Genomic DNA, 11,643 nt, shown 5'->3' with positions numbered 1-11,643 from the left:
CCGAGAACACATCTCCTCCATGTCCGAGAACACATCTCCTCCATGTCAGAGAACACATCTCCTCCATGTCAGAGAACACATCTCCTCCATGTCAGAGAACACATCTCCTCCATGTCCGAGAACACATCTCCTCCATGTCAGAGAACACATCTCCTCCATGTCCGAGAACACATCTCCTCCATGTCCGAGAACACATCTCCTCCATGTCAGAGAACACATCTCCTCCATGCATGGCAGACACCTCGGGATAGGGAAAGGAGCAAACGCATGGGGGAATCTGCAGGATACAGGCACGCATCTGCATGGCGGACACCACAAAAATTTAAAGGGACCTCTCAGCTCTCCTATGCATTTAATGTGATGGCTGGAGTGCCTGTTTAATATGGGGGATTCATAACACAAGGGCTGCACATATCATTAAGGCACAAACATTGTATTGTGCCTGTTATGCACTCGTGTTGCCTTAAGGAATAACGCTCAGTGTTCTTAATGTTCCTGTACAACAATATTTACCGTGTATAATCAAACTCCTAAAACATCAGTATAAATAATGAGTGTGACGTTCTTATTGAATGTTGCATATTTTATTGGCAAGTTGCTTGCGAGATAAAAATATAAAAACATTTAATAAACATTTATTAATGCCACAAAATAGCAAAAAACGGTATATATTATATATCTATATGTATATATAATCATTGTTTATTGACTGATTTTATGTTAAAGAATATACCTTTGCTATAAAATACATAAACCTACTGTTCCTGCCTGTTCATAAGTTAATTATATTAAATAAGGGAATGGTTCGTCTTGTATACAGTTGAATCTGGTAGCCAGAAGTGGGACATTAACAAAGTCCACAATGGGCTGCGTACTCATGAGTAGGGATACAGTATATGCGGATGTGAGGATTTGCAGTCAAGGCTGCGTTTAGTCGCCATGCCCCTAGGCTGGGTATTAAAAAAGGTAGAATGCACAACTCTATAATGCTTGCTGGGGCCCTCGCCAGTTCTCTTCTTTGGTATAATTTTTATGAAATGCCCTGTTGTGGTTTGTAGCTAAAACACCTATGATTCATATCCCGATGGAATGTTTTCTCTTTCATCACCATGATTTACGAAAACTGTAGGAAGAACAGGGAAGGCGAAGTGATGGAGAGTGTCGTCAGCGTCTGACTCAAGATGATTTCATTTACACACACATATATATATATATATATATATATATATATATATATATTCAATTCTACAAGAAGTTTCAGGATTTTCCTGCTTTTCTGCATTGAATGTATTACGTGTATGCTGCAGTTTAAAGTCTATAGGTGACACATGATACTGTTGTTGTCCATCTTGTGCTTTGATTCCCAGCCACATCTTATCTTCTGTATTCTTCTATTTAAACATGGCAGAAAGAGGATCACTTTACAAAGCAGGACGAAGGAAGGGAGAATAACCGCTAGCATGAATGTAGGAGGTGTATACCCTATAAACTGGCTCAAATCCACCCATTTGTTCCAAGCAAATATCATTGCGTGAAGAGTGCAAAGGAAAAGCGCAAGATACCCCAACTTGCTCTGTAAAAAGAAAAAATATATATTATTTAGTGTAGATCCTATACAGGCAAAGTATTAAGAATATATGACTAAAAAGTCTGCTTTCCGTAGAAACTCAAGTGTGAAATATTTAATTAACAGGGATGGAGATGAGCTGGGAAAATATCTAGCTTTAGGTTACAATCTAAAAGAAATACAGTATTATATATTATATATCAGTTCACTACTAATTCATTATACATTAAAGTGAATATGTAACCCCCCCCAAAAAATACCCCATTTTGCAGTTCACAACCAGCTAAACTTTCTTTCAAGTGACTTGAATGAATATTATACATTTTTAACATTTATCCCCTTTTTGTTAAGTTGCCTCTTTGGCAGTTGGCTTTGTAACAATTGAGGGAAGAGAAGGGAGATAATATAAGGAATGAACACACACTTGGCACACTTAAGAATAATTCCTACATAAAAACATTTCAAGGTGAGAAAACCCCCCAAACATTGCTATACTCAGCCTATATATATCACATTAATGAAAAACACAGTACAAACTACACCCTCTCCATCCAAATCAGGACATCTGTGTTAAAGGTTTGCTAGAGGCACCGGCGCCATGACTGGTCCAGGAGTGGGGTTGGCACTAGCCACCATTGCGGCACTCATTTGCAGGGCATTGTGATGTGGCCACGTGTGAGAGCTCCATTGAAAGTCGTACCTTCATTGATTTTACAGGTGCCTGGACCAGTTAAGAGAGATCAGAGGATCTCCTCGACTGGTCCATGATCCGCACTGCTCTTAAAAGCAAGACAGTGGGGCAGCTACGCAGGACGGTGCCCAAAAAATAGGTCCTACAAAACTTGGGACACTTGGGAGGTATGAAGCTATGTATTGAATAATTCACTTTTAGTTACGTTACGCTAAAAGTTGTGACAGTAATGACTGGCCTTTGAAGATAGTTCTAATTATTAATGCTCTCTGTTAATAGATATTATCAGCATAGTACGCAAGGTGTATTGTCAGTAGCAGCAGAAAATTCTAGCACCAATATATAGATTTAATTACATATCTTCAGCTTCTTGAGGTAAATGTTGTAATGTTGCTACTAAAATTCAGGACAATTATTGACACCCTAAGTATAGTTTTTAAAAATCCACCTGCGCCCATACACATTATAGCCATAGTAAACAGAAAGAAAGAATGAAAAAATAATGCTATGGAAAACTCCCAGTAGGGAATATATGCGTGTTTCTATATCATCGCTTATACTGTAATATGTGAGATGAGAACTTTATGTGTATAAATGCCTTACTTGTGCCATACAGTTATTTTGCTTGCCTTTGTGTACCTTAACATTTAGCTGTTGTGTTTATTTTTTTTTATTTTGGTAAATTGGCTGCTTTGGAGTCAAATGGTTTTTTATGCAATCCCTACGCTTAATTATGTCTATTGGGAAGGGGAGTTCCCTGGATTCCTAAGGGCTTCACACCTCTTTCAGTAAAGAGAAGTTACTCCCATTTAATACCCAACTATTTCAAGTAAACTCCCTTGGTGTTCAACGTTAAACATCTTTTTTGGGATGGCAATGTCATAATAAAGGTTATTGTTAATGAGCTCTGAAATTTCTTATATAGGTTATACTACGACTATTGGCTTCCATAGGTTTTTTCCAGGAGGGAGGGGCAAAATATCCTTCTCATCTTTCCCGTCTCTTAACCCCAATGCCTCCTTACCTCCTCCTCATCGTCTACTTTTGTTGGCTCAGATAATACATTATCCTGTGTCAACAGCATACAAACTGTGTTTCTGCCCAAGTGGGAACTCTGTGCCTGTAAAGGAGCAGCTGCCAGTATAAAGGGGGGAGACCAGCTAGAGGAAGTGAGCTGCACTTAAACAGCCTATTGCTTCTTCCTCCCCTGCTGCTGCCGCCCCAGTGGACCTCTTTACATTTCCAGGGTGGGCAAGTGGCCCCCCTCCAGATGCCCATGACGACATGACTACATTAGTGTTTTTTTTTTATTTATTTTTTATTCTGATGCATTTTACAAGAAGATGGACTGGATTATGGTCAGAGTGGTCAGAGTGTTTTTTCAGTGTTATGATATATGTACACCAGACTTGTGAATCATTCTTGTGTTATAGCCTCATAACAATCTCTAGTTTAGCTAGTTGTTGCCCTGCGTGCTTAATCCTTTTACCCTGTTATATGTACATTTTGTGCCTTCAGTGAAAGGTGAGATCTGGTAGCGTTATTTATAGACCGGCCAGGATTGTTTTTAGTGATTCCTAAAAAGCTGGTTAAACATGCTAATCTTGCAATAAAAAGTCGCTTGTTTTCATTTTTAGAGCATTATATTACAGCTGTTTATATGGTCGACACTGACACTATGCCTTCTTTTTTTATGTAAGCATACCGCTCATGTTTTTGCATGCACATAGACCTAATCTGCTATTTAGTGCAATATAAAAATGCTACCTTTCCGTACGTAATAATTCTTCCCAGAAATGCTAGACAGAAAAACACAAATTGAACAAAAAAGTAATACACAATTTAAATAATTTATCTATATATATAAGTCAAGCTTCATCTCCCCAGTGCTCTGCTACCCCCAAGGAAAGGAACGTCCCTGGAGAAAGAAAAAGAGTCCACATTTTACGGGCCCCATAGTTTTCATGGCAGGCGATGGGGAACTGGGGCAGATATTTGCTTCTGAGCTCCCAACAAGTTCCCCAATCACTTCCACTTCTGAGCCTATGCATTTACTATTTACTTCTTCAGAGGATGGTGGATAACAGGAACCGCCTTCCGGGGTATGCAGTAGAGGTTAATACAGTGATGGAATGCAAACATGTATGGAATATAGCATATGGCCATTCTTAATATATGGTAAGACCTAGGACTGAGTAGGCTTTGAGGTTTTTACAGCAAGGACAAACATGCAGACTAGATGAGCCGAATGATTCTGATCTGCCGTCAAGTTCTGTTTCTGTTTTTAAATGACAGCATGCTATAGAGGACATAAAACAGTGCATTATCGATTGTAGACTTCACAGTCTACCCCGAAGAGCTTGTAATAAGTTAATAACCGGGGGCTTACAGCTGTGAGCTGTTTTCAAGATCAATATCAGACGTAGTAAAGAAAGCCCAACCTTTCTGAAATCCTCGCAACATTGTCTCATAGTTTAAATGCACAATTTCTTTCTGCACTTAGTTGTTTAATGGCCTTTACGTGTAATTCTATGGTATGCACGTAGCCCAGACATCAAAGAAGGAAACCGTGTCTCGTATGGGAAGTGTACAGACCAAAATTAAAACACTTCGAAGTTTAAAGCCGTAAATCCTTAAGTAAGCGTCGGAAAGATTAAGGGATCAGCAATCCAACAGTTTTACACTGAAAAAGTCTGCTTCAGGAATGACAGCGTTTTAAGGATGGTACAGAGGAACTGATCCTGGATGGTGCGCGTGAATCACTAGTCTGCCCGAGATAAAATTCCAGCTGACTGCATTATACCTGTCTGTACAAGAATATTTTCTTTTCTGATATGTTAAGAATGGAGACAGGTTAATATTGATTGTTATATCATAGCACAGACAGAGATAGCCAAACCATAGCGTAATAATTGAGAATATATACCTTACTTCTACCATGCATTTTACTCATTTACCCATTTAGCATTTTACCCATTAGCCACAGTCTAGTACTAGTCTACCTGGATGAAATGAAACTCTCTCCATGATAGTGAGGCACCAACAGATGGGATCGACGACACGGCCAAAAGGCTCAGGATACCAAGTGCTATAATTCCAAGGGACACATATATTTCCATTCTCCATACATCATGTTCTATCCACGCATTTTCTCGTTGGTCCTTTACCTTCAATAGATCAGAAAGTACAATATAAATAATAATGATAATAAACATCTGCTATTTTAAAAATTACTTTATTGGTATTAAATTTAGAACTTGAGTTTTTTTCTGAATGACAATTTTTTTTTACATTAATTTACACATAAAACAGGTTTATTGTATGTGATTAGCAAGAACATACCACCATCACAATGTAACATCCATGGTTACCATACCATACTAAGGTTGTCATCTTAATCTTTGTAATAAACTATACAAAGCTTTGGTCCAAAAATGTTTACCTTTGGAGCAAAGAGCTAATCTGACGGTGATAATTAATAAAAATGCGTTGATGTTTTGGAGAAGCAAAGCATCTAAGCATAGGTTTCTTCTGTAATGTTACCTGTTGAAATGCCCAATTCAGAAGCCGGTATCTGTAGGACCTTCTCATGGGATAGGATAAGCTGTAAATGGCATGCATTACTCCGTAGAAAAAACTCAGGAGTCCAAACTGTTTTCTTCTAAGCATCCACATGTCCAGCCATTTTGGAAATCTTTGGTATTTTGTTCCTCGGTGAAGCTGGAAACATGTAGCCAAAATCCCAGGCAGATAAACCAAAGTCAAAAGTGTGATGGAAACCACTGGCAATACTTTATTCACCACCAGAATGGGAGTTCTGTAAAATTCATTTTTGCCGTACATTAGATAAGGGTGAAGTACTTCTCTGCCGAAAGTGTAAATAAATACAAACAGTGACAGAATAGCTGCCACTTTTACAGGTAAACACCATTTTGGAAATAGCTCAAGTTTCTTATCAGAGGAACCAACGGGTGCCAAGTCAAATATGTCAAAATATGCTGCTTTTTCTTTGTGATCAGAGTTTATGTAGTCAAGCTGACTATCCTGGTTCTGTGAAATAAAGAACAGAGGAATACACATAAGAAATGTACTAGGTCACATATCACTTCACGCAGATGATTCTCCAAAGTCAAAATGGGTAGCCATGACTCATGCTACTTATTTCCCATTTAGTATCAGGAAATGAAATAAAGAAGAATGCTGTATAAATCAAATCCTAATTCTGTCAACAGTGTCTATCTTTCCTCAGTACAGTAGAAGCCTTACTCCCTATTTCATTCAAGCTGTTTGTCACCACTAAACTGAATGTCCGGATCACCTTCATGTTATCGCCACCATAACAATCTAACAATATTTATTCTTGTTTTCTCATAATAATTCCATGGATTTTTGCATATGACATACATAGTCTCTGGTACTCTGCAAAATATGGGAAAAAATGCCCTAAAATCTAATGTAATCAATCTTTTCGTGTTTTCTTTATTATCTACTTATATTGAAAAAATAGTTTGACCAATTTACCCCATAAAATGGAAAAATAGTCAAAGCACACAGGAGGGTTTAACGCCTACTAAAAGGTCGATCATTGTCCATGGAGAATCAATTACACCCCAAAAACTAGACTTTTTTACATTTATCTTTTTTTTGTCTATTTTTTTGTAAAGTTGCCCTATTCCCATTCATACAAAACTCTGCTTTGTGAAATCAAAATAATAATGTCTCTGGCGGAAAGCAATGCTAGTTAGGGAATTTTGAAGTCACACCCAACCTAGATATACAACAGGTGAACATTAACTTGCTGAATAATCATGGCACATCCAACTACGCTTTATTTTTTCATGTCACATGATGTTCATGCCATGATGGCTGATCATCAATGATTCAGCAAGGATAAAAGGGACATTCTCCACCATTTGTAGAATATAGGCCAACCTTTTTGTCCACCTCTCACAGGGCTTATCATCAGACAACTGAGCCATAATCAAGGCCGAGCATTGGTCGAGACATTCAAGGCCATTCTATCAGTGTCCTTTAACAGTTCAATGAACATGTTCATCCAATCTGTTCCCAAACCTCTGCTCTGTGATCACGCTGATCAGACTGGACGTCTGGATAGCAGCGTGTCAGATGCCAGCAGGGAATCCCGCTGATCAGCTCGCAGCTCACAGAAGGAACACAAGGTTCTCAGAGGGTAGCTTGTCCTTTTACCATCAGCAGGTGCAGAACAATAATAACGTCAAGAAATGGACACAGTGTTTTTTTACATGATAGCCAGAAGCATTATTAGGGAGGATATTGCAGCTGATGCCTTGTGTGTGTTATAAAAAGTCATGATCAGAGTTATGAGTACTGCGAGGTTACAAAAACTGGGTAAACAGACAAACTTTAGAGTTAAAAATGTAAATAAGGGAGGTTGGGGGAAGTGTGTAAACTGCATGGATGATCACAGAGAGTGTATGTATGTATGTTTGTGTACATGTATGTTGGTAGAGTGGGTATGTGTGCATTAATGCACATGAAAGTATATGGCATTAGAGTGACTGTGTGTGTATGTATGTACATATCTATAAGTGTATGGTGTTAGAGGGTGGTTGTGTAAGTGTATTATGTTACAATGGGTATTAATCCCTGTATTTTATTAATTTAACATATGTATGCTACACGCATATTCTCTACAGTACTCACCTGAAAGATTCTTGCCGAAGCAGATATCCAACTTTTTTTTCCCAAGGTTGTCAATTAACAACAATACGCACTTTACAACAGCAGAGTGACGATATAACGGAGATGAATAAATATGCAGGAAATTAAGATGGCTGCTCTCATGGTGTACACAAAGGGAAGAGCTCAGTGACTTTAAACATGGCACTATAGAGTTCCAGACTGCCTCTGGCAGCAACATAAGCACAAGCACTGTGTGTCGAAATGGGTTTCCATGGCCAAGCAACTGCACACAAGCCAAAGATCACAATACCAAGTGTCGGCTGGTGCAAAGCACATCACCATTGGACTCAGGAGCAGTGGAAATGTGTTTTCTGGAGTGATCAATCAGACTTTACTATGTGGAAATCTGATGGATGAATATTGGTTTTAATGATGCTAGGAGAATGTTACCTACCGGAATGCATAGTGCCTACTGGTTGAGCCCCTTAGTTCCAGTGAATGATAACGTTATTGCTGCAGCATACAAAGACATTTAGACAATTGTATGCTTCCAACTTTGTGGCACCATTTTGGGGAAGGCTCTCTACTGTTCCTGCGTGACTGTCCCCCTGTGTACAAAGCTAAGTCTATAAAAACATGGTTGGATGAGATTGGTGTGGTTGGAATTGGCTGGCTTGCACAGAGTCCTCACCTCAGCCCCATCGAACACCTTTTGGGATGAACTAGAACCGAGATTGCGAGCCGGGCCTTCTCATCCAACATCAGTGTCTGGCCTCACAAATGCTCTTTTGAAAGAAAATGCAAAAGTTCCCACAGAAACATTCAAAAATCTTGTAGAAAGCCTTCCCAAAAGAGTGGGGGCTTTTCTAGCTGCAAAAGGGTGGTCAACTCCACACTAATGCTCATGGTCCAGCAAGCTAATACAGGTGTGCTGGTCAGGTGTCCACATACTTTTGGTCATATAGCGTATGTATCAAGAGAGGGGCCCAGTACATTCATACTGAAATATTATGTGTATTATACGAAAACCAATCATCTCCATTGTCCGACATGATGGAGAAATTATATAGACATAGAAAATTAGGAATAATTAATAGTTACCATCATATTATTGAACTCCTTATTGCTCCAATCTTGTTGGTTCCGAACATCGTCGTTGTCTATATGGAAATCATAAAACCTGGCATGAGTCACAGGCGAATGCTGCAATAAAGCAAACACAAAGGCATTTCATACATGTAGTTGGATCACGATAGATTGTGCATATGTGTATATATATATATATATGTATATATACGTATATTATGTCACTTTTCAAAAATCTTGTATTTTACAGTTCTATTTACATATTAAAATGAGATACACCGTAAACATTGGTCCTGGTAGTCCTTGAAGGGGTGGGTTGAGGAGAAGGGAGAGAGCTTCAGGACATTCAGACACATCTCAACGTCCATGAGACAAATATTTAATCAATATATGATCAAAGCAACTATACGGATTGACAAACAAAAAACTTAAGCTACAGGTATCTTCAGTACATTAACTTACTTGTGCTTAAAGCTGTCTGACTTACCGGCACACTCATCTCATTATCTTCCATGGTCTCTTTGTTTAAATTAACTTAGTTAACCATGAACCTGTCGATACAGCCAAGAGAAAAATTTTCAGTATTAGTGAATCTAGTAACAAGTTAACATTGTAATATTTGCTTGAAAGTGGCAAATTTCATGCAAGGAAGGAACATTTCTGAGGTCACAACGGACCTTGAACCACTGACGGGAAAGTAAGCTGAATAAATTACAAGTCTCCTGCTTGTGAAAGGATGCCATTGTGCACAGTTTGTAAAATTATTCTGCCCTGTAAATAAAGGCACAGGAAGTAAATCACGATTTCCAATTTTGCAAGATTGGTCCAAAATCTGATTCCTTTAAGAAATGTCTAAACCTAAGAGAGAAATTATTTTCATTAACCTATTCCTTGCCAATCATCGTACGAATATTAACCCTTCCTTAAAGTCTTTCATTACATCATCAAATACCCTTTCCCCTTTAAACAACATACTGTAGCTATTAATATAAGGTCCTTGATAACAAAGTCAGGCATGGCAAATCTCTAATCATGGGTTAAGTAATTTTTTTTTTATTGGTGTCATTGTGGATAAGGTATTTTTTAATTAAGTTTTTAATAAATACAACATTTGTCTTGGATGGGTGACAGTTTATAGTAAAAATGTTGGGAGCATTTAAATGATTTTTAAATTTTCATTTAAATGCTCCCAACATTTTTACTATAAACTGTCACCCATCCAAGACAAATGTTGTATTTATTAAAAACTTAATAAAAAAATACCTTATCCACAATGACACCAATAAAAAAAATTACTTTACCCATGATTAGAGATTTTTTTTTTGTTTTACATTGCCATATATATATATATATATATATATATATATGCAACTGATATTCAATTAGCTCCATGTTTGTATAACACATGCTATAGGAAGTACTCCACTGTCATACCATCGCAATATGGTAAGGTGATGAATGCTGTCAGAAAATGACCACACACTTACTGAACAAACCAGTTTATACTTCATTACAGAGTGAGGAAGGAAGGGTTTAACAAACTCTCATATAACTTTCTTTTACTAGAACGCAGAACACCATAGCCTATAGTCTCCTATAGCGCATGTCTCCTATAGCACAACACTAGAAATGATTTGCAGACAGCCTGTGCACATCACATAGATTTGGTCTGTTTGGTATATTAGGTGGGATAATAAATATTCTTTATTATTTCCTTATTGGTCTAACGTTTAAAGAATGACACACACAACTAAAAAGACGTGAGTTTATAGTCCTCATAAATCACAGTCATCATTACAAACATATGTTGCCGTCTCTTCTTATGCATGGATTTAAGTAAAAAGATTAGATCAACAACAATGTATGTTAAAAAGGAGTGTATTGTATTACAATGTATTCAACTCCCCACCTGACATTTAGTGTCATTCAGATCATGGCGTTGTAAAAAGCGAGTAATTTTAAACCAGACCTTTTAGTAAATTATAAAGGCGATGTACTAAATGGCCCACTATGTGACTTTTCAACAAAACCAGAAGCTCAGGAATTCAGCGCTGTAAGGGTGTCTTTCCCTTCTCCTACAAGTTATGAATGGAGCGGTGATAACTTACCCATACACTCAGAGGCAGCCTGTAATTCTGACTGCACAGGCTGAGCCGTGTGTCCAGCGTCATGTGCTGTGTACATGCCTCCTCCTGTATACCGTGCACGCCCTCCACAAGGAACACCCCAAACACGCCTACCTCTGTGGCACACGCACACCAAACTGTCCACATTGGATTTCCCTTGACATCACCGTGCTTACAAAATCTCAATTCACAATGTGTACGTCTCGCTGCGGCTGTCTACATGTAACTGTATAAATGTATGTATGTGAAGAAGAGACCCGAGTAGGGTTAAAAGCTTGCGATCTAATGCAATTCAGTTAGCCAATAAAGATATAATCTTTAGGAATTTCAGATTCCATACTTTTTTTCTTGCAAAACAAGAACAATTACGAAAAAGGAAAGGCGACGCTAGGGATTTTCACGGTGATTGACAGTAATTATCTCTCCCACCAGAAACATTGTTCTCTTACTGAATCAGCAAAACACTGTGTTTTTATACTTGATTTTGCTTGAGATACATGCTGCAACTC

At 38.1% G+C, this 11,643-nt stretch overlaps 1 protein-coding gene across 2 annotated transcripts; it reads right to left on the bottom strand.

Moving 5' to 3' along the window:
* Positions 1 to 1,264: 1,264 nt before the first annotated feature.
* On the bottom strand, positions 1,265 to 11,182 carry STEAP1 (STEAP family member 1). 2 transcript variants are annotated; one of them, XM_053467272.1, is made up of 6 exons: positions 11,117 to 11,182; positions 9,496 to 9,559; positions 9,024 to 9,125; positions 5,802 to 6,308; positions 5,261 to 5,425; positions 1,265 to 1,573 (listed from the first exon to the last, which is right to left on the bottom strand). In XM_053467272.1, exons 2-6 carry the CDS (start codon positions 9,520 to 9,522, stop codon positions 1,316 to 1,318), a joined length of 1,059 nt encoding a protein of 352 aa, XP_053323247.1. In that variant the 5' UTR covers positions 9,523 to 9,559; positions 11,117 to 11,182; the 3' UTR covers positions 1,265 to 1,315. The 2 variants fall into 2 exon arrangements, with proteins under 2 accessions (XP_053323247.1, XP_053323248.1); XM_053467273.1 differs by having other exon boundaries at positions 9,024 to 9,082; positions 11,117 to 11,138.
* Positions 11,183 to 11,643: the final 461 nt, after the last annotated feature.

The sequence above is a fragment of the Spea bombifrons genome, chromosome 5, assembly GCF_027358695.1.
Source record: "Spea bombifrons isolate aSpeBom1 chromosome 5, aSpeBom1.2.pri, whole genome shotgun sequence".
Classification (NCBI taxonomy): domain Eukaryota; kingdom Metazoa; phylum Chordata; class Amphibia; order Anura; family Pelobatidae; genus Spea; species Spea bombifrons.
This window is presented reverse-complemented; position numbering and strand designations above follow the sequence as displayed.

Bases quoted from the DNA above. Each gene is read 5' to 3' on its own strand.
- STEAP1 (XM_053467272.1), bottom strand. From the start codon at position 9,522: ATGGAAGATAATGAGATGAGTGTGCCG. The intron at 5,426-5,801 runs GTAACATTACAG...GATCTATTGAAG, and splicing joins TGAATTGGGCATTTCAACAG to GTAAAGGACCAACGAGAAAA. The intron at 1,574-5,260 runs GTAGACTAGTAC...TTCTTTTTACAG, and splicing joins GAGAGTTTCATTTCATCCAG to AGCAAGTTGGGGTATCTTGC.